We start from the raw sequence: 26,875 nt of genomic DNA, 5'->3' as shown, positions 1-26,875 counted from the left end.
ACAGTATGATGAGTTTGGGTACCTAAGTTTATATACCCTTAAGGGTATATTCACTTTTCGCATATATATATATATATATATATATATATATATATATATATATATATATATATATATATATATATATATATATATAGGGCTAGGTTATTATATTCATACATCTATTGTGTGTTTGTAAGCACAATTCTGGACCAATGGATGAATATAATTAATGATCATGATCTGAAGGTCTATGATATTATAATGGGATATTATGTACCATATAATCATACAAATTTCAACATAATGATATTTTGGACAATTAACTACATTTAAAAAAGAATTTTTTATTTTATTTTTGAGGATAATTAATTCTCATAATTTTAAAAACCTATTATTTTTAAAACAAATTCAATTTTAATTCTATAGTAGTTCTATATAATAACTGAATTTATCCTGATAGAATGACAACCATAAACTAGTAAAGGTGTTTTCGATTTTATTCTTCCATAATATAGTTTCAATTAAGATATTTTCGATAATTAACCTGGTTTAAGATATCTACACGTTCTTCATATATACATCCAAGTCAAAATGACGGTCTATGATTTTATTTTTCATATATATCCGAACTTAAATACAAATTCATACATATTCTTAAAGACTAGTAGCCTTATACATTTCAATATAGTTACACATATTCTAATAAAATATCATCAAAAATAAATAAAGTACTTAAAAAATAGCATTCTTAAATATACAATTATTTAACAAATACACTTGTTATTCTTCAATTGTCCAAATAATCCATTTGATTCCAACTATTCTTACAAAAATGTAATGTACTATCGTAAGAAAGTAATTCTTCGCAAATATATTTGTTGTTGAACTTGATTCCAATTCTTTCTCTTGTTTGATCAATATTTGATTACTTCTTCAAGTTATTCTAAAAGAATAACATGCATTACTCAATAGTATTATCAATTAAGCAATTACTTGTTGTTAACATACATTCTTAAAGACATTCTGACAGAATGCATTTATACATTCTATGCTTTAGAATGTTTATACCATATTGATCTCTATGAAAAAAAGGACGGAAAATCATGAACAATAGTATATTTGTTTTTTTCCGATAAAAACATGGCCTAAAAAATTAAACTAAAAAAGGAAGTGAATTTTGTTATAATCTGGTGCATGTGCGTCAATTGTAAAAGTCTACAACCCTTCATTTTGTCGTTGACCGCTTTAAATTATGACGTTTTAGATTGGTTTCTTGGTTACTTGAATTTAATTAATGGCAATGCTACATATGTTTTGCATATTGTGTTCATTTGTACCAAAAAGTAAACTCTACTAAATGTGAATGTTTTTTGTTTGTTTACCAAAGCTTTAGATACATCCCCTCTCCTGTACATATCCATAAATATATAGTAGCCCGTCTAAAATCCAGATTCTTCTTATTTATTATTAAACTTGTTCGTTTCCCTTTAAGAGATCAATTGGAGCTGTCACCGTAGATGAAGAAAAAAAATAAGATTTAAACAAAAAACCTAAATTAGAGGGGAAGAAAAGATTAGTAATACCTTAGTACTCCAGACAACTCCATCAACCGGTCTTTGGCAACTACAGAGACTAACCATCATGCGAGTGAGTAAAGCAGTGGAAATACAATTGCAATATAAATGGCAAAAACATATCGGAAGAAACTTACGATTGACACAACTGAGAGACGAATGAACGTTACCTGCAATCACCAAACAAAAACAGAAAATGCATCTATAACAAAAGAATCGAACGACAATAGAAACTAAGGGTGCGTTTGGTTGTAGAAAATTTTCCAGTTTTCTTGGAAAATTTTCCAAGAAAAACAGAAATTTTGAAAATGTGTTTGGTTTATTTAGTTTCCCAAAGTTTTATAAGAAAATGAAAATTTTCAGTTTTCCAAATTGTATGTAAATTAGAAAAGTGATTTTTACAGTTTTCCAAAGTTTTCCAAATTCGAATATGGAAAATGAAAACTCCACCAGTTCCAACCAAACGCGTTTTCTAACATTTTTATTGAAAATTCAAAATGAAAATTCAACTATATTTTTTGAAAACATTTTCTTAGAAAATGAAAACAATTTTCCACAACCAAACGCACCCTAAGAAACCCACAAAACAATAACAAAACTGAAAACGTATCAATGTAGGAAGAAAACCCTAGAGAATTTTAACGTACTAACCGAGAGCGGAACAATGGCGAAAGAAAGAAAGCAAAAGGAACTTTAGGGAGGCTTTGAAAGACATGAACGACGAACACAAGTTACAGAAGACACATATAGAACCAAAACCAGTCTTTGGAAACAAAACCCCCCAACAAAGCCGACTATTAACAAAGATCGACTCCCTCCAACAGGGCGGTAACAGATCGGCTTCAAACTTGATCTTGTTCATAAGCTGCAGCCCTTTGTAATATGTAAAAGAATTATGGGGATCTTTAGACTTTGGTTGTCTAGAATTCCTAGTTTGCTTGATATTTTAGAGAAACTAAGAACAAGAAAGAATGGGGAATTTTTCATTTTCATAATTTTGTTAAAGACAATTAACACTTGACTAATCTTGAACAAACCTATAACAAATAATTATCACGTGTTAATATAAGTCCACCAAGAATTTAGATTGTTTAGATATTGATTTTTATTTTACTATTATATATATATATATATATATATATATATATATATTAAACTTGGCCTCCAACATGAACAGTGAACTTCCGTTTTTTTGGCAGAAATGGTCCCTCTATTATGCTTTTAGATGTAAGGGGTGTTTTTTGACATTATGTATATTCTTTCTCTATACGTGTTAGCAATCCACCGCGTCTTTGTCTTCCCCCACTGTCTCTCTCATCCGATATCTTCTACAACCTTCTCGATTTTCTTTCCCTCTTCTCAAACGAACCAGTTGCCTCCCACCAACATTCGACGTTTCTACTTCTTCTGATAATCATCAACCTCTACCAAGTCCTACCCTAGAAAGCGAGAATCTGCTATAGCCGATGCCAGCGACTTCGCTTCCACTACAGAAGGCTCTGAGTCTTTCTCTATATATCTTCTTTCATGGATGTTTGCTGATTGGTTCCACTTCCCAATCCGAATGACCGTCAGCTACTCGATTTCTTATCGTCGGCGTTATGTTCCGTTCATATGTTCAGATGTTTTCGTTCTGATTGTTGTTCATCTTTTCTGTTTCCCAGTTGTTCATCGTCGTAGTTAGCCCTCCTCTGGAAATCGTCGTCGCCTCCATCTTGTCAGGTAGCTTAATGGCTTTTAAACCCTAATTATCAAAATCAGCTTTACGAAATGGTTGTTGATCTGTGTCTTACCCACCAATCATATATGTCCAACTGTGCGTGTGAGAGAACACATGTAAAACGGTGCAAATGGTTTGTTCATTTCTGTATTTTTTTTAGATTTGGCCACATCTCAACGTCGTTCAGTACAACGTTTTAATTTGTGTTGGATTTTGCTTACAGATTGCAAGAGGAGGAATGTCAGGAAGGAGAAATATAGGGCTTCTTCCCAACAGAGTTTAAAAGGGTGCGATTAAAGCAGGAGAACACATCTGCACTTACAGAGCTTAGTTTGCTTACTCTCCCCATGGTATCAATTCTCCCTCGCTCTTTTTCCCTGTATATGTTTGTACGTCAAATATGTTGTTGATCCATACCATAGTTGCAAATTTCTATAATTTCTCATCCATTTCGATTTGGAATGTAGGATTTGTTATAACTTTTGATGACATGAGTTTCCATTGTGTACTTTATTAGTTATTCACTTATGGTGGTGAATGTGCAGATGCTTTTAAAAAGAATAGGATGTGGTTCAATCGAGTTGGCAGTCCAGGTGTTCGTTGAAATGTAGTACAAATGCATTTCTCTTTTTCCTGCCATTGAACATTCTGGTAACCGGTAAGTTTCCGTTTGTTTTCTAGGTATTTTGAAATATGAAGTTCGTGTTCTAGATTGCCTTTTAATTGATAAGTTTTTGATGAAATCTCTCTTTCTTTAATGTAAATATGGGGTATCTTGTATAAATAACCATCATGAAACTGATGTATAAATAGGTATGACGATTGATACCAACAGTAGTTTCTAAGGTGTTCTTTTTTTTTTTTTCAATAATTTTCATCATAATGTGTGCCTTTTATTATTCATCTAATCTTTTTATTTGTAGGGTTCCAGCGAAGCAGTAACAACAGGTATAATTGTTGGTTTCTTGGGTTATGAAAAGCTTAAAGAGCTCTTTAATTGTTATAAAATGTTTTTGAACATTTCAACACACTTCCATTCTTAAAGATTCTGCTTTTTATTGGGATGTAGGTATGTGAAGCACTTTTCACAATTTTGTTCTTAAAAATTACCATTTTACCCCTATCTCTGTGTGTCCACTATGTAGACCTGCCGCCTTACCTCCCCCATCAGGCAACATATGAAGTTTAAATGATTTCTCTTCAATTTACCGAAATCGCATAATTGTTATTCCTGTTCTTTAAATCAATGTTTGTGATTTTTAGCCTTTTTTCCCCAAAACTTACCATCTCTATTATCTTTTTTACTGGTCATTCACAACTCACCAGATTTTAGGGTTTTTTTTACAGCTAAGGAATTTAATTAATCCCTGCCAAGGTAATGCATATTTTTGCATTTTGTGAAGGTTGTTATTGACTTTTTTATGTAATAGATATGAATGAAATTTGTTTTAACATATTGGCACAGGCTGCAACTCTTAACTTTGAGGATTTCTACAATATGCAATATGTAAACATGTATAACATATTCATGGTCCAATTGCAGGTATATGCAAATGTTGGATGAATTTATCTACATTAACTAATTCTTTTATGTCATTATTGTGCATATGTTTATGTATAGTCATTTTTCTGATGTATTCTCAGACAACTCTCTTCGTGATTATCAGATTACATCTTCTTCCAATAGTGATGGGTAATGTTTTTTTCCTTTGTTCTTACATTGTTAAATAATGTGAAGAAAGGCATTATCGGATAGATCATTGAAGCTGGTTTCTGTTTTTTTTTTTCCAGTTTATTTCTTAGGTGGGAGAATCCATTAATGGGGTGGACATTGACTGGAGACCCGTATGCTAATTTTGGTGAAGCAGGACTCAGTTTTGAAAGTGAGGATGCAGCCAAAGCATTTGTTGAGAAGCATGGCTGGGAATATGTGGTACATATGCTCCTACCATTCTTCATTTATTCAAAATAGCAAAAAATAAAAGTATAATTGACTGATAAATGTAAAAAAATAGCAAGTTGCTTTTGTTGACATGTTTGTTACAACATAATACTTTCTAAAATCCATCCAATTATAGCAATGTCAATTTTAATGTCCTAATAAGAAGAAATTAGGAAATACAATGTATGCTTGAACCAAGTTTTTCAATATTTATTTGGAACCTTTTAGATCATTTAAAACCTCATAAGGATGGAAACAACTCAAATCTGTCTTTTGGTCCATTTTTTACACAAACACCCGAAGATATGTTGGGGGTTGATTTTGAAATTAATAACCATGCCTTCAAAATTTCCAAAGTTCACCTTCACTACAAAACACTTATGCTTGAAAATTCTAATTATACGCTTTTAATTATCATCTTTTATAGTTAGTAAATCATATAGATCATTCCATGAATTCAATTTATAGTTTATATTGAGGAAAACTTAGTGTTCATGTTGCAGTAACACAACATTTAATGAATGGTCTTCACTGGGCAGTCATTGACTTAAACCTTGGTCGTAACCGAACCCCGCGGAGCGGGGTACCCCAGCTAGTTAGTTTTATATTTTTATAAAATTGCACTATGCTACACAACTAGGCAAATGTGCCTATTTGTATAGTAGTATAGGAATGACAAGTGTGGGTTGTCGTATGGGTCACCTCTAATGCTCCCATTCATAGAAAAGTAAAGTGTCGCCTTCTAGAGACCTCGCAACAACTTCCATCGTTTCTTCATCCTCATACGATAAGAACGACCTTTCCACATTACAAATCCACTCATTTGTGTTAGTTCCATCAAACAAGAGCATCTCACATTTTTGAAATTTATGGTTGGTCCCTCCCCCCTTAAGAATTGTTTCTCTTTTCCCTGTTTCAACTTCCGATAGTGGTGGCGGCAGCGGCAATCTATAGTTGTTGTCTTTACCACTTTTCTCTGAAAAAATAGAACAAGCCCTCTTGTTCTCACTGGTCATCTGATTCAATTTCTACACAAGTAGAGAACATTGATTGTTCATAAATCGGTTAGAGCTGATTTCACTCCTTCCCATCCTTCTTCTGTTGCATCTATTGTTTAATCCACAATAACAAGGTTCATTGCTTTGATACCAATTGTTATGAATTGGATTCTAAGAACAGATTCAATAACATAAAATAACCAAATGATTTTAATATTGATTGAAAACGGTCAATAATACCCAAAATGGTTACAAAAACTAAGGATTAGGGGGCACGGTGCGCTTCAGTGCGGTTATTAGCCAAAACCTCACCACTAACTGCAAATGCGGTTAATCCATTTTCAAAACCGTTTGGTGCGGTTATTTTTGCGGTACGGCTTTGTTTTTTTTTGTTTTTTGTTTTTTTTTTGTGTATGGATTTGGTGTGGTTATTTTGTGTGGTTTTTAACCAAAGTTTAAAGCTCAAACGGTTTTAAGAGTTCAAACATATTATCTCTCTCTAGGGGCGCGGTGCGGTTCATTACGGTTATTAACCAAAACCTCACCACTAACTACAAATGCGGTTAATCCATTTTCAAAACTGCTTGGTGCGGTTATTTTTGCAGTGCGTTTTTTTTTTGTATGGATTTGGTGTGGTTATTTTGTGTGGTTTTTAACCACAGTTTAGAGCTCAAACGGTTTTAAGAGTTCAAACATATTACTTGTAATAATAATAAAAAACCATAAGGTATAAGACAATTAACTTAAATCACAAACAATTAATATCTTAAAAACATCAAATCAATAGTAATTAACAATAAATATCTTAAAATTGTCTAATTTCACCATTTTTCAAAGTTAAACATAACAAAAAACCAACACTTGTATATAATATATTAACAATTAATAAAAAAATTGTATATAATATATGCGGTGTGGTGAGGTTTTTTTTTGCGGTTTTTGAAAACTAATAACCGCACCGTACTGCAAATTTGCGATTTTTGAAAAACAGAAAACCTCACCATCGGTTATTATTGCGGTTGCGGTTTTTGCGGTTAATTTTAGTTGATGTACGGTTTTTGCTAACCCCTACCTCTCTCCCTTTCCCACTACCCTCTTACACTATTTGACATAACAAACTAAATACTATAAAATGCCTAAAATGCCCCCTTAACCCTTGCAATAATAAGACTCTCTTTATTATGTTGATTAATACATAACAGTTATCTACCGGATAATATACAATAATGCCTTATAAAAAAATCCATTTACTCTTCTTTAAAACTCTATATAAGCATAATCATCGAAGAGACTTGTTTTTAATTTTTTTTTTTTTACTAAAAACCACTCTAAAAGAGTATTTCAAGGTCATAATGTACGCAGTAACAGATAAGGCTGCAAAAATATTAAATTTCATGTTGCTTCAAGGGGATGAGTTGTATGCATTGTTTCCCCACAGGCTATCTATCCCATATACCAGAAGGTGCACCTATTGATGTGATTTTGTTGGAACCATTTAGATCGATGTTATGAAAACACAAAGCATTCTTCATAGCTAAACTGGGCGATGTCATTGAAACACAAATCACATTTCACTGCTAGAATATCAACATACTTTCATCTATTTGTTTATTATAACATCCATTCCTGTTACAACATTACACTTAAAAAAATAAAATTACATGTAATTAAGAGAAAAGAAAGTAGAATGTTGAATTATCGCATGCCAACACAAATCATCTGGTATTATCTCAATCTCCAAGTGTATTTACATGTAAGAGATAAATCAACAATAATGAGACATCTCCTTAGCCATTCCTAGAACTCCTAGAATCTGTTATATTAAATACCAAAATTAATTAGAAGGCGAAGCATAAACGGACAAAACTTATTTAAGAGTCTACTTCAAGTTCAACACAAACATTATCCACATAGCAGCATCCTTTATGACTTGTAATATAATATTCTAAAGTTTATTAAAATTCCAATTCATTTTGAAAGGCAAAAGTTCTACTGCAACCAGTTTTAGCAAAGAAAACAACATAACCCCAACATAGAGAGATCATCGTACTCTATGTCCATCGTCTCTCATAGCCCCAACAGTACCATCCCTTAAAAAACTAAGACCAATTAGGGTTTAGGAATAAAGACAGTGATAATTTTTTATTACCTTTGGATGGCTGCTTTAATCGGACACAGTTGCCTTGGTTAATAAATAGCAGATCTGCTTGATTCAATATTGTGAGCGGGATTGGCATGGGAAAGTGAAACGATGGCCATCGTCCCCATCTTCCGCCGAAAGACATTGAGACAGGCGAGTTGGCGAAGCTTAGTAGAATGACGACAAGAAGATCGATTGAAACTTGTGTGAAATCTTGATGCCATCTTGTATTTATATAAGATAACTCCCATGCCTATTGGTGTGGTATTCCATTCATTACATGGTATCAAGAGCCCTTCAACCCCTCCCTTCCTCTCCCTCCTCATAACCGACTCCTCCATTGTTTCCGACGATCTCACCATGGCCGGCTCCTCTAATGACTCCACCCTCCCGATGAACACCCTCATTCATCTCATCACCATTCGTCTCTCTTCTTTTAATTATCTTTTGTGGGTAAATCAAATGGTTCCCCTCCTCAATTATCAACATCTCCTTGCACATGTCGATGGCTCCTCGGAAGCTCCACCCACTCATCATACCGTGGACGCCAAGCAAGTTGAGAATCCGGCCTTTGCAGAATCGCAAGCCGCCGATCAACACACGGTTCTTCTCCTCCAAGCCTCCCTCACGGAGGAAGCTTTTTCTGAAATTGTGGGTCTTTCCTCCGCCCGCGCCATCTGGACTGCTCTCGAATCCGCCTATGGAAACTCCTCCATGGAACGGGTTCAAAATCTACGCGACCAACTTCGGCTTCTCTCCAAGGGTGACTCTCCCGTTTCTGATTATGGTCGCAAGTTCAAGGCCATTTGTGACCAACTAGCGGCTATTGGTCATGCCGTTGATGAATCCAAGAAATGTCATTGGTTTTTATGTGGCCTCGGCGGCAGTTTTGAAGCTTTTTCCATTGGGGTTCGCACCTCGCGTATCACTGACTCATTCTAGGATCTCCTTGCGCAAGCTGAAAGCCATGAATTGTTCATCAAATCGATCCATGGGCAGCCCACCCCTGATGTCGCCTTTTCCGCTGTTTCAGCGCCTAGCGGGGTTGCTCCCGCGTTTTCTGTTGGCCGGGGTCGCGATGGTGGCTCCGGTGGTCGTGGTGCTTTTTGTGGCGGTCGTGGTCGCGGCCGTCGGCCTCCTCATTGCCAACTATGTAGACTAAATGGGCATTTTGCTAGTGCTTGCCCTCGACTTTCTACTTTTGCATCTAACTCTATTCCAAATGAAAGGGACTTGACGAAGGCGTTTTTAGCGAATTGTCGCGTCACTCCACCCGCTCTGGATTGGTATGTTGATTTCGGGGCCTCGGACCATATGGACTCCTCCTCGGGCTCGGTCACTCAATCCGAGCCTTTCCATGGCGACGGTTCGGTTCATTTTGGTAATGGTACAACTCTTCCAATTACCTCTATTGGGACTTCTACTCTCACAAATCGTATTAAATTGCGAGATGTTTTAGTTGTCCCAAAACTTACTAAAACTTTATTATTTGTTAGCAAGTTGACTTCTGATAATGATGTCGATGTCCTTTTCTCGAAAAATTCATGTTCTATTCAGGATCCGGTCACGAAGAAAATTCTAGCACAAGGAAGGCATGACCGCGGGCTCTATGTTCTCCCCAATAAATCGGTGGCTTGTTCGTTGTTTGCTACTAAACGTCCCACCGCATCTTTTGAATTATGGCACTCCCGTTTAGGGCACATGAATTTTGATGTTATTTCTAAATTGAATAAAGATGGTCATGTAATGGTTTCTTCTATTTTACCAAAACCCGTTGTATGTTCTCCTTGTCAACTTGCCAAGTCTCATCGTATGCCCTTTGAGATTAATGACCAACGTGCCTCAAAGGTCTTGGATTTAATTCATTGTGACCTTTGGGGTCCATCTCCTGTTGTTTCGGTTGCCTCCTATCGATATTATGTTACATTCGTGGATGACTTTTCGCGTTTCACGTGGTTCTATCCACTTAAAAATAAATCCGATTTTTATGGAGTTTTTGCGACATTTATGGCCTTTGTTGAGACAAAATTTTCTACAAAAATCAAGACTTTTCAAACTGATGGGGGTACGGAATTTTTAAACAATAAAGTAAAGGCGTTGTTACAAAGCCATGGCATTTTTCACCGTATCTCTTGCCCTTACACACCTCAACAAAACGGGCGGGTCGAACGTAAACACCGTCATATTGTGGAAACGGGCCTTGCTATGATGTTTCATGCCTATCTTTCGGTCTCTTATTGGACGCATGCTTTTAGTACCGCGGTGCACATAATTAATCGTCTTCCCACTAAGGTGTTGGCCATGCGCTCTCCATTTGAGGTTTTATTTGATCGCGCACCCATTTATGCCAATTTTCGTATTCTTGGTTGTCGGGTTTATCCATATTTGTGGGACTATGCGGATCATAAACTATCACCACGGAGCATTCCGTGTGTTTTTATTGGGTATCACTCGCAATACAAGGGGTTTCTTTGTCTCGATCCGGTTTCTAATCGTGTGTTTGTCACCCGCCATGCCCGGTTTGATGAATCATGTTTTCTGTTTCGAGACACACATACTACCGCCCACATTGGGTCTCTTCCGCTGCAGTCCTTTGTCGCTGGTTCCGAGCCCGTCGACCCCGTGGTTCCTCCTGTCGCTGTTCCTGCTCCTCCTCCCAAGGTCTCCAGCCCAACTACTTCGCACCCCTGCGCTATGTGCACTGATCCGGTACCGCCCCAGACGCCGACAGCTTCCCGGTCTGATTCCGACTCGTCGTAGGGTGCCGCCTCTGATCCATCATCCGCCTCCGATGCTTCATCGTCCGGGTCTGACTCCGATCCTGGTCCTGGTGCTGAATCGGGCCCTGATTCCGAGTCGGATTCTCCTCCATCGCCTCGCATGCTGCCTCCCTCTCATCCGATGACCACACGGGCGAAATCTGGGATCTTCAAGCCGCGTTACCGGGTTGATTTGGCACACTTACATTCTCACTCTTTGTTTACGCAGGTTTTTTCTGCCTCGGTGCCTTCGTCTTATGCGGATGCCTTGTGTATTTCTCATTGGCGTGATGCCATGCATGCTGAGGTTGCGGCTCTTCATCAAAATAAGATGTGGACTCTCGTTCCTCGTCCGTCTCATGCCAATATTGTCGGTTGCCGGTGGTTGTTTCGCACCAAGTATCGTGCGGATGGGACGGTTGAGCGCCACAAAGCTCGCCTTGTTGTGCAAGGATTTAGTCAAGTTCCGGGTCTTGATTTCTCTCATACGTTTAGTCCGGTGGTTAAGGCAGCTACCGTTCGGGTTGTTATCACTCTTGCCGTTGTTAATGGTTGGCGGTTGCGCTAACTCAATGTGAACGGTGTTCATGCACCAACCCCTGGGCTTTGCAGATGCTTGCCATCCCGACTATGTGTGCAAACTTAATAAAGCTATTTATGGTCTAAAACAGGCACCGCGTGCATGGTTTCATCGTCTCAGTTCGTTTTTAGTTCAACATGGTTTTACTTGTAGTCGTGCTGATCCGTCTCTATTTGTGTTTCGCCAAGAGAAATGCCTAAACTACCCTTTTTCTCCGATTTATTCTTAGTTCCCTTTGATTATAAAATCAGCAATTTAATCCATTCATTACACATCTGTAGTATTGACTCAGAAATTGGAAACGGAAAGAGATGAATCAACAATTGAATAATCTTGAAATCGACTGACGAAGACTATCGATTCAAATTTGAAAGAAGATAATTCCTGATTTATTGGATTACATTGCTGATTTTATAATCAAAGGGAACTAAGAATAAATCGGAGAAGAAGGGCAGTTTAGGCATTTCAAGTAGAAAAAAAAAGGAGCGGGAAAAGATGTTGGAGGGGGCGCATAAATTAACACATGGATAATAGGTACTCTTTTATTGTTGGTGGATCGAGTCTTGAGTCATCCTTACTTTCCGAGGTCTTCTCAACAAATTGCACGTGAGACATATCCATATCCATATCCATATCCAAATTACTACTCACTCCATTTCACCGATTGCAACCCACAATCTCACGTACCGATGGATTTCCACACAATGCATTTCCGTATAGAGCTCTACAACACCGCTGGCGACATTACTAGCGACTTCATATCAGTAATTTTCTCCCTCATTTATCTGTGTTTTCTAGGGTTTTGGGTCTTCACTTGCCACAAGAACCAGGCATATGTTCACCGAATTCATATATTGATGGGTGCGTTGATTGCTACAGTGACTCTTGACTTGATATTTGGACCTGCGGATTCGCAGTGTGCGAAGTTGACAAGTAGTGCTGATGGTTGTAGTGTGGTGCTTGTAATTTACATATTTAAGTTTACGAGGGTTGTGCTTTTCTATTCCGTGATCGTGTTGATGTGTGCCGGATGGTCTTTCTTGAGGCCAATTATACAAGTAAAAGAAATGATGATTTTGATGATTGTGATACTGTTGAATGTAGCTTCTATATTAATAAGGGAAACCAACCCATTTCATAGACAGAAGGACTTGATGGGGTTGGTTTTTTGTGGTGGAAAACATCGGCTTGTGTACATTTGTCATTACCGCTATTGGCACGGGTAACTGGTTAGATAAAGTTGTAAGGTCGATGATGGGGGGAAGGTTGCCAGGAGTTTTGCAAAGATTGCACAAGCTACATGGGTAGATGATGCTCCTAATTTGGCTTTAGTGTACTTTCATTTTTGGAGATATGTTGTCTTCTGTGTGAAGACCCTTCCAGATATAAAGTACACGCATAAGCTGGCTAATATGACGGAGGAAATATTCTATCTTATGTTTTGTATGGTATTGTTTTACATGTTTAGGCCAGCTGTTGAACATCAATATTGTTTTCTAGACGTTCAAGATGAAGTAGAGGTAGTAGTGAGTCAATGGGATTTAGGTCCGGCCCTAAACCGATGTAAACGGAGAAAAACAAACCGAGGTCACGCAATGATGTTGAACCATCCATCCCAAATAAATACCATGAGCCTTTGCGAATAGATGCTAGTATGCTACATTGACAGCCTACAAGCTTTAAGTAGTTTGAGTTTTATTAGTTTTTGTTTGGTGTAGCTTCCATCAGAAATTTAAAACATTCAAGATTTGTCTTGAAAATATTAGGAGACATGATTGAAAATCTCATAAGTACTTGTGAATAATGCTACATTTTCATATTGATACTATTCATCAAAAATAACATTGTATTAACCGGTGTTATAAAAGACGTGTTATGACAACAAGACTAGTGACGTAGCCAGAATTTTGTTTAGGGGTGGGCCAAATAATTTATAAAATATGAACGGTAATAAAATATTTCTATTTATGTATAATTTGAAATTTTTAATAAGTAGGCCATATAGCAATTCACTTCCTCTAGTCTTTGGTAATTAATAAAATTATATATATATATATATATATATATATATATATATATATATATATATATATATATATATATATATATATATATATATATATATATATATATATATATATTTATTTATTTATTTGGATGGGCCAAGGCCCACCCTTGTATTAATGTGGGTACGCCACTGAACACGACATTTCTCCACCATCATGTTATACTCCATCATGAGTTCACGGCTTTATAAGGAAAGGTGTACAACATGGTTTCTCGTGGTACTAAATTCTTGAGGCATTTGTTTTTTTAGTGGTTTTAATCGTGGTTTTTATTTTAATTATTTATTTAGGTTTTTTTTAGAGGGATTTGAACATTTTTTAGAAGTTAATAGAGTTTTTTTTTAAGGTTTCTAAATGGAATTTTTAAAGGTTTTTTAGATGCTTTTTCAAGTATAGTTTCTAATATTTCTTTCATTTCATACATCTAATCTAGTTGTCTAACATGTTTTTGTAATCTTCTATCGGTTGTATTAGAAGAGAACACTAGAGTTTTGGTATCTGTATATGTTGATTGTCAATAAGTTACTAAGTTTTAAAAAAAAATATACATATATGAAACCAAAAAATTTTTGTTAACTTTTTGTTATTACTTTTCGTTGTTGATTTTAACATATTTATCAACTTGATGTATTTGATATAGATATATAATCACATGATTTTTTTATGCATTAAAATTGTTGAGTATAACTTATACTATAACTAATAATAATAATAATAATAATAATAATAATAATAATAATAATAATAAATTTAAACAAAACTCAGTCACACCTTAAAAAACAACGTTGATGGTCGTTTAATTTATAACTCCTACACAAAAGTTCATATACACCAAATGTGCAAAAATGCTTACACCTACGTCCGCTTAAGTCAAATTTTAAGCTTAGGGCAAAAACAAGAAGAAGACCATCTTAAATTACCAATATATATAGTCAAATTCGCAAAATCCCATCCATTCCTTTTTGAATCATTTCTCTTTCATATTGAATATAAATAAAGATGATCTGGTAGTACTACAGATGAGTATTTGTTGAACCTTGTAGCTATATTACATATTTTATGCTTCATACTCTAAACAAGACTACAAACAACCAAGCACCAATATAACAGTTTAATACTCAAGAAACTGTCAATTTTTTTTGTAAAATTATCAAAAATTATTTACAGCTGAAATGGTAAAATCACAAGCATTAAAAATGCAAGATTCAAGCAACTATCAATCCATATCATATGCATCTTCTCTATCGAATGTAAACATTAGTTATGTAAGTGGGTGTTTTAGGAAAAAGTACATGGCAAACTTGAACATAAAATAGCATGATAGTTAGAGAGAAATTACAAGAAGATATTACTTCCAAGAAATGACCTTGATTTCCATCTCAACCCGTTCTTTTACTATCATACAATGCAATACTTGAAATTCGTTAGAAACTTTGAACAAACACTCATACTAAAGTATAAAATGATAATTTGTTTCCTATAACCAAAATACCAAAGTCAAACAAACCAAAAAGATAATCCTACAAACTTTGGCTATGTTTGACGAGCCACAATTAGCTTATTTTTCAAGTTATTTTATTTTGTCATGTTTGGCAAACCAAAAAACAGCTTAAGAGCCAACTTTTTCAAAAAGTTACTTGAACTAGTTTTAAATTTTTTTTTTCACAAAATACCCTTAATTAATTATAAACATCATATTTTTCTAAATGATATTTTATGTCATCTTATATATTTCAGCTATCTTATCAACTAGTTCTTACCAAACCTCTTTTTTTATCAACTAGCTCTTCAGCTAACAGCTAGTTTTTCAACTTTCAGCTAACAACTAGCTTTTCAGATAGGATGCTAAACGTAGCCTTTATCTACACAAAAAAACTAATCCAAGATAACTCTTTCATGATTTTATTGGTAAAGTAGCTAAAAGGCTAAATAAAATGTGCAACTTAAAATAAACATCATCATAATATATACAAAAGTTATTTGTGCTCTTCTCTTTAATTTACACATATAAATGTGGCAAACTGGCAAAGAAAGTATATGATTATGGTGAACGAGCTAGACAGGTTGTTCCTTACTAGAAATTAATCAATTGAGTACAAAATCTATCTTACTACAACAATGATATAAGTTATTTGATAGTTATATGGATAATCTTGTAAATTTTTATAATCAGGTAGAAGTTTTTTGTTAAACACTATTTGAAATAACTTTTTGATTATGAATTTTTTGTTTAAATTAAAAGCTAAAAACTACTACTTCCAAAAGAAAAAAAAATTGAGCTTTTTCTTAAAAGCTAAAAATATCAAGCAATTCTCTATCATTCAACTGTCTTATCTCCAACTACTCCTGAATCCAGATAGTTGACGAACAAATTCGGCATGTAGTGCATGTCCTCCCTGCATTGTGTATAAAGTCAGTGTAATTTCACAAAAGGATACAAGCTTTATAAGGCTATTTTGAATGACATAAGGGCATTTATGTCTTTTGCACAGACATAGATCGACAGCGAGTCCCTATCCCACATTGTTCTATATTTGTTGATGCATTTTTTGTCTCATTGAGATCAGTCTTTCAGTTCCAGGCTAATGTAAGTCAAACACAGTACAACCTGACCTGACATGACACAGACATACCTTATAAGCTATGATATTTGCAACAGGGAGGCCTTGACTACCATTGCGAGCAAAAAGAGAAACATCGCCAATAAGATCTAAAATCTTGTGCCTGCATGGCTCTTCAGGTGAACGCAAACCTGGATTCATCAACCCTTTACTTCTACTAAGAAACAAAACATTAAACTTCATCATTCATCATTCACAAAACATACTTCAAAATCTTTAATGAGTCTTATGATATCTCACCTAAAAACAACAGCATTCTCTAAAGAACCACCCTTGATGAGTCCTGCACTCCGCATCTTCTCCACCTGAAAATGCAATATAATTCTTCTATTTAGGAAATGTAAATAAAGGCAACATGAACCCATTCAAATGTATAATACCTCTTCATAAATGCAGAAGGTTCTTGAAGGAGCTATTTGCTTAGAATAGAAGGAATCATCGGTGGTGGAAAAGACTGAAGAAAACCATTGGAGGCTTAGATCTGGTACCTGAAATGAACCCTAAGGGGTGAATATATATATATAGTGATGTTAAATGTAAAGGATCAAGAGGTTTAGGTTTACCTGTGGAAAATTGATTCCATAACTGATACTAATTTGCTTAGAAGGGAATGCTGATATTACAGAATCTCCTTTTGAGACATGAACAGGTTGAGTAAGATATGGTGCTAGTTTCTCACAATTTCTGCCATTGGAATCCATAGCAACTGTAACCCCAACTTGCTCAATAGCTTCCACCCATTCCCTTGCTGATCCATCGAAAATAGGAACCTGTAATTTCATATGAAACCTATCAATCTGGCTGAAGATTTACGTCCAAAGTTGAAATCACGAATTAGTTATGTTTTCTGATCATACTTCGGCTGAAGGATCATTATCAGAGTTCACGATCTCGATTCGACAATTATCGACGCCTGTTCCCTCCAAAGCCGAAAGCAAGTGCTCGACAGTTCGAACAGTGTGCCCATCTTTACGAAGCGTAGTACAGAGCGGCGATTCTTCAGCAAAATCAATTGACGCGGGGATTAAATTGGAACTAAAATCGAAGTACCTCCCTTTTCCGGCGAGCTCAGGCCAAATCCTGACAGTCGATTGGTTTCCGGAATGAAGCGTTCTCCCTGTCTTTTCTATACAACCACCAATCGTCTGCTGCAACTTACCAGTCTGCATTCATCAAGTGTTTACAGGTATTATATATATGTTATAAATCATCAAACTTAGAGATAGAGATGGACAGGGAATGAAGCATACTGGTCTCCATGAAATCAGAGCAGAGGATTTAAAAGCTTCGACGGCGGCGCCACGGAGTGTCATTTGAGTTTTGACGATGACTTCGAAGAGCAAATATTTTGCGTTTGGTTCATTTGAATTTAAAGTTGTGCACCAAACTTAATGTTTTTACGGTTTACCCTCAAAACTTTATATATTCCCATTCCTATTACTATTAGAGTGAAAATGTAAAATGCGCTAGTTGGTTTGGAAACCATTTCTATTTCTATAGTAGAACTCGCAACTTTTGGGATGTGTTTTGAATCATGTAAATTGTTATGGCCTATGGGACTGAATATTGAACTAAAATTTTGCACGTGTTCATATGTTCGTGAGTTTTTTAGGAAAAAAAAATAGAAGAGAAAATTATTTTCAAGTTTTGTCAAGCAAAGAAAAGATGGAATTATAAGAAAAAACGTTTATTCGAGTTTTTTTTTAAGGAAGAAAAAAGAAAGTATCGTTAGGGATAATTTTTCCTTTTCGCCTCCTGAAAACAAATTTTCGTTCCATTTCTTTTTTTTTTGCCCGAGAACACAAGTACTTTTTTCCTTCCTTTCTGTTCTCTTTAATGCCCTTATTTGTAAAACTCAAGAACAGCAAGTTGATATAATAAATTAATAATACAGGTTGACAAACTTCATACCCGACCTCAAATCATTTATAGTTTTAAAATACTTATATGCTAATACTTTTTGTTTCAAAATTATATATTAGTATTATGTGATACTAAAAATAAGATATTCGTTTTTATTAATTATGTTGTGATTTCTATTAGCTTATAACGAATTTCAGATATTTCAAACTTTATATGGTGATAACTGAATTTGTGTAATTTTTATTAGATATTAAACTTGTTAGACATTGAAATAAGTAGAAAATTTAAGCAATTCTTTGAATGAGATAACAATTAGGTTTTAGATAATACTAGAAATTACAACGAATAAACTTTATCCTATTATCCTATTAAAATTATAAACTGTGATACCCAATTCTCTTCTCATCGCTACCCCTACATATACATCGGTTTGTGTAATGATTATGTTTGGCCTAAAACTAAAACAAAACCAAACTAGAATAGTTTCAGCTTTTTGGGTTCTAACAAATCGAAATATAACCAAAGAATTTTTCAAGAACAACAATAAATTAAATCAAGAATCAGTGGAAGTGATGTCAACAACATAATAGTAATAGTTTAGACATCAACATGACAAAATACACTTGAAATTAATTAATGGCAATGCTACATATGTTTTGCATTATTTTGTTCATTTGTACCAAAAAGTAAACTCTACTAAATGTGAAAATTTGTTTGTTTACCAAAGCATTAGCTACATCCCCTCTCCTGTACATATCCATAAATACATAGTAGCCTGTGTGAATTCCAGATTCTTCTGATTTATTATTAAACTTGTTCGTTTCCCTTTAAGATATTGTATTTGCAAAGAGGACAGGTGGCATTCATCTTCAACCATTTCACTATGCATGATGCATGAAAATGATGGTTGCATTGTAGCGAATGAAGCTCTGTTCCATCTTCATATTGGCTTAAACATATGCAACACTCCTAAAAAGTAAAAAACACAAAACATTTCTTTCATATATCAAAATCAAAATTGCAACATTATATCTATTTGGAATTATGAGATTATTAATTAAACTTACAGCATCCTCGGGTAGAAGAACACGTTCAACAGCTAAATATCCAACATTTGATTCAACAGGAACCATTCTACCTGCTCCCACATGAATATCAGGTTTGTTTTCATCATTGGACACCTGAAATCTGTATTTTGGAAGGACACTTAAGTCTGTTTCTGATGCACCTTCCTGGATATTATTAAGCATATAATATGTTAAAAAACTTAATGAAACAAAATATAAATTGTAAAATCTTGAAAAGAGAGTCATATAATCACCTGGCCAGCAACTGCATACAATATTGCAATGATGCAGGGCAAGCAACAACAAAGAGCAATTCCTATCAGACATGCTAAAACAACACAAAAGATAGCAAAGAACACATCGAATGCCAAAAACACCACACTCAACCTGCAATCATTCATATAAAACAGAAAACAAAGAATTGTAGGTGAATCGAGTAAGAAATGTTAGTCCGTTCCACATGGAGAATATGACATATGGTTCAAGACATACCAGTATAAACGTGGAGCATTATGCAGAAGAATCTCTCCACCAGAAACCATCCAGTAAAAGCCAACTAGCCACCAGACAAATGATACCATCGTATTAAGATTCTCACATCTTTTGGTGTAACTGAAAATCCCAAAATGTTATGCATCAGTGACAGAATCAATCATGTATACAGTATACAAAAGGTAGAAATGAAACCACTTTCTAGCATATACTAATTTTGATCCCATAACAAGTCTATTGTGATTTACCCGTTTTTAGATGATAAGGCAAATGCATTTGATCTAATTATACAAATGGGAACATATCATTGAGCATTCAAGCAACCAGTGATGCTAAAGCTACAATGAAGTCTCCTATGGAAATGGAAAATAATAAGATTCATAATTTTAAGCTAAATGAATTCAAGTTCAAGTGTATGAAACATTGAAACGGACCTGATTCTGTTAGAAGTCAAGAAAGCCCCAATCCTTCCATCATCATCCTCACTGTCGTTGAAACTCAAATCATTTCCCCCTGTCATTTCGTCTTCCTGTATTCTCCGGCTTCTCCGACTATATTCCAACCACACAAGCACCGCATGCACCGCGCACTGCAACGCATATCCGCAGATCCAAACCCTAATTGGAACGTTCGGTTTCTCCTCTACCGTGCAAATCAATAAAACCACCGAAACCGCTACGAAGGCGAGGTTCCATGTCATGTCTAGGGCAACAACTGGTTTTGAGTAGCCCCAGTCGGCTCGCCGCTCCTCCAGTTGTCGCGCTGCAGTCTCGCGCACCAACATAGACGCTCCACGCCGTCCCGAAGCACGGCCCAGGAGAAGGGCGAGTGTAGTCGGCCTTGCTCCTTCTCCTGATTGGGATTCGACGGTGTCCTGTCGTGGTCTGAGTAACGGCGCTGTCGTCTCCGTTGACATCTCCGCCATATTGAAACTTCCACAGGTGGATGGGAGGAGTGTGACGAGTTGTTCTTGATACTTGATAGGCTAACAAAACACAGTCGTCTCCTTTTTTATTATTACTATTTTCCTTATGGCAACTGCAACACGTAGCGATATGCTTTTTTAACTTTTTATTCCTTTTTTATATTATAATACTTTATTTTTCAATTATTTTTTGATGACTTGACTTTATACATTAATGAATTATCACTTTTTATATTTTATATAATTTCAATATTTGTATACGATTTATTTTGTATTGTTGTTTAATAATGTCAATTTGATTTGCTAGTCTATTATTAAGAAACCATTAAAATCATATTTTTATGGAGTATGATTTACAATTAAACTAAATTTTATATACTTTTGTAATTTTCATTATTTCGACAATAATTAATTTTCCGACCCTTCTCCTTGGACAACACAAATCCAAAAAAAGAAAAAAAAAACACCATTTCACATGTTAGATTTTTAAAAAAGATTGCAAAACATATAGTTTTTTTTCTATTCCTTTCCGACGACCCCACCATCTCTTTGTTATTGTCTGCATTTATCATGTCGTCACTCACACATTTACCTCCTTATCTCCCTCTTGTTATTTTATGAAAACCACGGTTCTCACTCACACGGTTTGAATCGACATGAAAGCCTTTAGGTTTGTCAAGTTTTTCTGTTTTGTCCATGTGACGATTTCTTGTTCATTTATGTCCTTATGTTTTCCAAAAAAAAAAATCATTTTTGCCTTTTTTTTACATACAATAGTAGATTTCCATATTATCATGAAATTTTAATTTGCAAAAAAACCTTAAATTTACAAATATTTTATGCTTTTTTACCCTAAGTATGTTTTTTTGTCATATTATAAATATTCATACAAAAAAAATGTTTATACACAAAAAGGATTTTAACCAAGCAACATATAAATATGTTTTTTAGAATTATAAATACATAATTTCACCTTTTTAGAAGTATAAATACTACTAATATTATTATTATTACTAATATGTATTTTTTTTTTTTTATGTTTTTAGAACTATAGATACACTTTTAGAAGCATAAACACATGTTTTACGTTTTTTTAGAAGTAAGGTTTTTTTGCAAATTAGATTTCATGGTAACATGTGAGATACATTTGGGTGGGTGTGGGGTGGTGGAACCTGCTTATTTTATTAATATTTACATTTAATAAAATAATAATAATAAAATAGTTAAAGAAATTTAGCAATTACAAATTAATCATTTTATATCGATTTGGAACTAAAACCGCAACAAAAACGAACAACGACATCAGAATGAAAAACAAATGACTTTTGACATGAAAGTCTTTTCTTGTCGATCGCCACTAGACCACTCAGCCTCTCGATCGATCTCTTCTCTTTCCCTATCATACTTGGACTGTTGCCGGTCAATGGCTTCTCAAATTCGAAGCCAACTACTACGTTTTTTGTTCACCTCCTTCAGAATATGTATGTTTACGGTTTGCATTTTTATGACTTCCATTAATTGATTTTGGGTTTGTGACTGATTTGTGAAGAGGAACAAATAATTGAGTTTTTTTTTTTCCGTAATTGATAGCTTTTAACCTTGGGAGGCTTACTTCATAGGTTTGGGGAACATTAAGGTGTTAGGACTTGGATTTCAATGCCTTATGTAACCCATTGCAATTGGTTTTTTGTAAGGTTTGGGCTTAAATGGGTGAAATTGTTGTTACAACTAAATTCCACAAACTTGTCTCCAAAAATACACACGTCCAAATTACAAATCCATGTTCTTCATTACACTTATAACTCTCCAAGCAATACTCTTATCTAAAATCGACCAATTACAACAAAAAAACACACATTCAAGCCTCTCACTTAACTCATCCCTATCAACTCTATGAGGACAATCATCATTCTTACATACCCGAACACGAAAAGAGTTCACCTCAAGACTTCCTTTACAATCCCTCACTCCCAATTCCCCAAATTCATCCGAAAGTTTCATATTCAAAACACCAAGCAACGAGTCATCACCATTAGAAACCCTAACCTCTTTGCTAACATTCTTTAAACTGCATAAATTTAACCCAAAACAATACCCAAATTCCACTTCCGTTTTTCCACCTCCAACCATTGTTACAAGCTCATCTTGATGTATAACCTTGACTTTTTGACCTTTCCCCATTGTCAAAATCCCTTCACTCACTCTCTCATCGCAAACATGCAGTGAGGGCGTATCCGTAATTTCATCTTTTGGGAATTTGAAGTTGGGCGTCAATGAACTACGGATAAATGCGTTTGAAGCATCGGATTTTATAAAATGGGTTGAAGGGAAAGATACGGTTTCGGTATTTGCTGGATCAAAACATTCTATTCCTAATTCTGATTTGATTCTTGATTTAAGCAAATCCATTTTAGGTTTCTCACCATGTACAAGTATTACGTGTTTTGGGGACAGAAATTTCACAAGATCCATTATTCCTTTTGCATCCGTATGTGGGCTAAATGACAATTGATGAATCTGTAAAAGAAACAACTTTATACATATTAGTAAAAAAAAACATATTAATTATATAATAAAACGGATAGAAAGATACCTGGCAACGAACATCAATCTGTGTATCTTTATCCAAATCAACTTTTGTAGGCTTACCAGACATCAATTTGTGTCCTACGGTTCCAGCAACACAATACCTATGAAGAAAATAGAAAAAAGATAATTAATAAAAAAAGGAAAAAGATAATTACAAAAAGAAGTGATAAAAATACCCTGGAAGTGTGATGAGATTTGATTCACATGGAGCCCAATGTTTAAAAACTTCAAGTGAAAAACCACCACTAATCATTCCTGGTGTTGCAAAAAGAACACAAGGTCCAGGAGCATCAAGTAAAGTCCGGTCAAACTGGTGAACTGCATCAAGTCAAGATAAAAATAAATAAATAATAATAACAATTGTAGAGAAAAAGGGTATCAATAAATGATTTTTGTGAGATACCATTTTTAAAATCGAATGCGTTTCTAGTAGCATATGTATCTTTCACCTTCTGGCTAGTCCAATTAATTAGCACTTTGTAATACAAATTAGCTTGGATTGTTAAACCTGAAAGAAACAAATAATAACTCTTTATCTGAAAAAAAAAACACATTTAGTTTATAGGTGATAAAAGAAAAAGAATAAAAGATGAGAACCTGCTGAAAAGTAGATAGGAACCTTAAGATTCATCCGCTCCCAGTAATCATCCAACAATATACAGAGTTCCTATTGAATAATTCATAAATAACCATAAGGTATATTTTTTATAATAATAATAATAATAATAAAAATAGGACAGATAAAAACCTGAGCTCGTCCAAGAGCAAATGTAGGAATCAGCACCTTTCCTCCATTGGAAACACATTTATGAACCTGTAATCACATTTCATCACTTGCATGTAATAAATATTCGTTAATAATTTTTAAAAGAAAAAAAAAATGGGAATTAATGAAGCTTACATACAGCCTTAAGGAATTCTCTCTCTCGAGCATATTTTGAGTCACGAATAGTTGTCGCATATGTCGACCTATAAAAAGTCAGCTGTTACTTAAGATACAATAATCTAATATACACAAAATTTTCAGTATTTAAATAATCACGAGTGCAAGTCATCAATTTAGCTAATTAAAATAATTTTATTGCAGACATTACCATGGTTTCAAAGCAAGTTGAAGCTAAATTTTTGATTCTCAACTTCTCATTGAGAATCATCACAGAGGTAACAACCAAAACAAGGTTACTACAACGACAACCAAAACCAAAGTAAATGTGGCTTTGACTTGCTTTGAAACCATTGTAATTTTTGCAATAATTTTATTTCCATTAGCTAAATTGAAGGCGTGCACTCTCATTTACTAATGGAAATGTGTGTTACTCAGTTATAAGAAGGTCTAATTGCAATCGATCGATTTGAGCAGCTCCAAGATGCCTATCAGGTGTCATGTTATAATCTCCTGTATATACCATAGCACTATCCCCCACACACGCATAAAACATTGCAGCTCCAAGAACCTTAAAAACACAATCCAAAGTACAATTTAAAAACAAGTTATTAAGATTTTTAAAGTATTCAGTCAATCAATTCTAGAAGCATACATGTCCAGCATAGTAAGCACGAATTTGAAGGTCTTTATCAACTTGCACATTTTGCTTAAGATCCACTGCAGTAACTGAAGAAAAAGTAGAAAAGGAGTGAGTTTGAATGTTTGATCATATCACTATTATGGCTGTTGTGAATTGAATTTCATACCTTTTTTCATACAATCAATGATGTTTTCATAAGTGAACTGCTGTTCTTCCCCCCTTCCAACCATTACTTTCCTGTAATCTTCTAACATAAGTGGAGCCAAGGCTTTGGTAGGATACTGTAAAGAATAAATAAGTTAATTGCAGTTGAATTCTCAGATATGAAATCACCATTAAAGACAAGTTGATGGATATACCGTCATGTAAATTGGTCCATTGTAACCACAAACTTCAGTGAAATATGGAAGAGCCCCAATATGATCCAAGTGACTGCAAAAATAGAGCCCATACTAATATCAGTTTTAAAAATTTTCTTTCTTATTTGTATAAACTTCGGAGATATCAGGGTATTACAAGCTTACAAGTGAGTAATAATGATGCAAGAAAGGGCGTTATTGAAATCTCCAGATTTTGAAATCAGAGAGAAATCAGGGTAACGGTTGTGATCAGTGTAACCCATGTGCATCCCACAATCAAACATGATCCTTTTTCCATTTATAGATACAACCACGCAGCTCTTTCCTACCTCCTGTCCTGCGCCTGATTGTTTTATATTCTAATCAGATAACTAAGAAACAATTCCGATATGGACTAAAAAAATCAAAGATACGGAAGAAAACAGTACCTAGAACAAGACAATCAATCGCCATGAACTTTCTTCTGTAATAACTTGAAAACGAAAACCTAAAATGGAGAGTTCAAGTATCTAATTCTGGGAGCAACAATGGTGTGATTGCTAGTGGCAGCTTGAAGAGGCAAGTAGTGGCATTTAACTGAGCACATGGTATGCATTTCGTTAAATGCCAAGTATAACACACACTCATCAATTATTTCTTTCCGATATACAAACTACTAGAATGATATGAATTAGAAGTCAAATCGCAGCATAGAAAGAAATAAGAAAAAAAAAATGCATACTTCAATCAAATTGCAACAAAGAAATTCATAAACACTCAAATGTTTAATAACCAAACATCATGGAACAATCGAGTTGTGTTGACCAAACAACAGGAAGAAGAATTTCTTTGAAGTTTTTCTTGGCCGAAAAAGAACACACAGTTTTCGTCTGCATCGCTTCAGTTTCGTGAAAAAAAAAATTGCTTACCTGAGGAAGACGACAGCGAGGCGGAGACAGTGGCGTCGGCAGAGGAAGGAAACGGCGAAGGGAGCGACGGCCGGAGGAGAGTGTTCCTTCGATGGAGGCGTGCGTGTGTGCGTGCGTTCCTTCCTGCTCTGTGTGTGATTTCCAGAATCGCTACAGAGCAAAGGCAAAGACGGGAAATAACATTGCAAAGGACCCAGCTAAATTTTGATTGGATCGGATCGAATCGAATTGATGTTTTCGTTGGAGCGGTCACACAGAAATCAAATGGGCCCTTCTCCCACTCGAGATCCTTTGATATCTCCCACTTGAGGAGATATCAAATATTTTTCAAGTCGGTCTTGAGTCTTTGTAAGTTAGCATGTTTCCAAACGGGTCTCGAAATAATCCGGTCTTGAAACATTTCAGTTTTTTTTCAGGCCGGTTCCAGACAGTATTAAGACGGTATTTTTTTGAAATGTTCTTTTTCGGTTCAGTTTTCGTGGTTTTTGTGTGCGGCTTTTTCAGTACAAGGTTTTTTCGACTCAGTTTCGGTCTCGTTTTAGACTGGTTTGGTCACGGTCCTTTTCCAAGATCAATCCAAGACCAGTCTTTTTGTTCATGGACCTACCCAATAACATGTATGCATTGTGGATTTGTGCTTATTGTGGAAGATTGGCCCAATGTTCCATTTGGGTTTTGGTTATCAAAATTTCAAAATTACAAAAATGTTTCTAAATGAAAAATTCCTTTTGGTTTACAACATAATTAATAATTTGCCAATTTTA

The 26,875-nt window shown here is 35.0% G+C and overlaps 2 protein-coding genes and 1 long non-coding RNA gene across 5 annotated transcripts; 1 reads left to right on the top strand and 2 right to left on the bottom strand.

Moving 5' to 3' along the window:
• Nucleotides 1-2,887: 2,887 nt before the first annotated feature.
• Nucleotides 2,888-5,363, top strand: LOC111879110 (uncharacterized). 2 transcript variants are annotated; one of them, XR_006189791.2, is made up of 8 exons: nucleotides 2,888-3,278; nucleotides 3,500-3,626; nucleotides 3,822-3,934; nucleotides 4,200-4,224; nucleotides 4,624-4,651; nucleotides 4,742-4,819; nucleotides 4,921-4,969; nucleotides 5,068-5,363. It is a non-coding gene; the product is annotated as an uncharacterized LOC111879110 (long non-coding RNA). The 2 variants fall into 2 exon arrangements; XR_006189792.2 differs by having other exon boundaries at nucleotides 2,888-3,409.
• A 10,357-nt stretch (nucleotides 5,364-15,720) lies between these two features.
• LOC111879129 (probable UDP-3-O-acyl-N-acetylglucosamine deacetylase 1, mitochondrial) lies at nucleotides 15,721-17,973 on the bottom strand. 2 transcript variants are annotated; one of them, XM_023875607.3, is made up of 7 exons: nucleotides 17,633-17,973; nucleotides 17,240-17,545; nucleotides 16,946-17,152; nucleotides 16,763-16,870; nucleotides 16,623-16,687; nucleotides 16,395-16,536; nucleotides 15,721-16,157 (listed from the first exon to the last, which is right to left on the bottom strand). In XM_023875607.3, exons 1-7 carry the CDS (start codon nucleotides 17,693-17,695, stop codon nucleotides 16,092-16,094), a joined length of 957 nt encoding a protein of 318 aa, XP_023731375.1. In that variant the 5' UTR covers nucleotides 17,696-17,973; the 3' UTR covers nucleotides 15,721-16,091. The 2 variants fall into 2 exon arrangements, with proteins under 2 accessions (XP_023731375.1, XP_023731374.1); XM_023875606.3 differs by having other exon boundaries at nucleotides 16,395-16,539; nucleotides 17,633-17,972.
• An 882-nt stretch (nucleotides 17,974-18,855) lies between these two features.
• LOC111879097 (cleavage and polyadenylation specificity factor subunit 3-II) lies at nucleotides 18,856-26,308 on the bottom strand. The gene is made up of 19 exons (XM_023875574.3): nucleotides 26,112-26,308; nucleotides 25,632-25,779; nucleotides 25,369-25,546; nucleotides 25,204-25,276; nucleotides 25,011-25,125; nucleotides 24,857-24,930; nucleotides 24,636-24,772; nucleotides 24,224-24,287; nucleotides 24,067-24,132; nucleotides 23,916-23,985; nucleotides 23,722-23,826; nucleotides 23,495-23,636; nucleotides 23,323-23,419; nucleotides 22,503-23,246; nucleotides 20,239-20,789; nucleotides 19,805-19,924; nucleotides 19,567-19,699; nucleotides 19,313-19,477; nucleotides 18,856-19,214 (listed from the first exon to the last, which is right to left on the bottom strand). The coding sequence occupies exons 2-19, from the start codon at nucleotides 25,654-25,656 to the stop codon at nucleotides 19,053-19,055; spliced, it is 3,021 nt and encodes a 1,006-aa protein (XP_023731342.1). The 5' UTR covers nucleotides 25,657-25,779; nucleotides 26,112-26,308; the 3' UTR covers nucleotides 18,856-19,052.
• Nucleotides 26,309-26,875: the final 567 nt, after the last annotated feature.

The sequence above is a fragment of the Lactuca sativa genome, chromosome 3 (genome assembly GCF_002870075.4).
Source record: "Lactuca sativa cultivar Salinas chromosome 3, Lsat_Salinas_v11, whole genome shotgun sequence".
Lineage (NCBI taxonomy): Eukaryota > Viridiplantae > Streptophyta > Magnoliopsida > Asterales > Asteraceae > Lactuca > Lactuca sativa.
The sequence above is the reverse complement of the archived record's forward strand: the minus strand, read 5'-3'. Positions and strand labels throughout refer to the sequence as shown.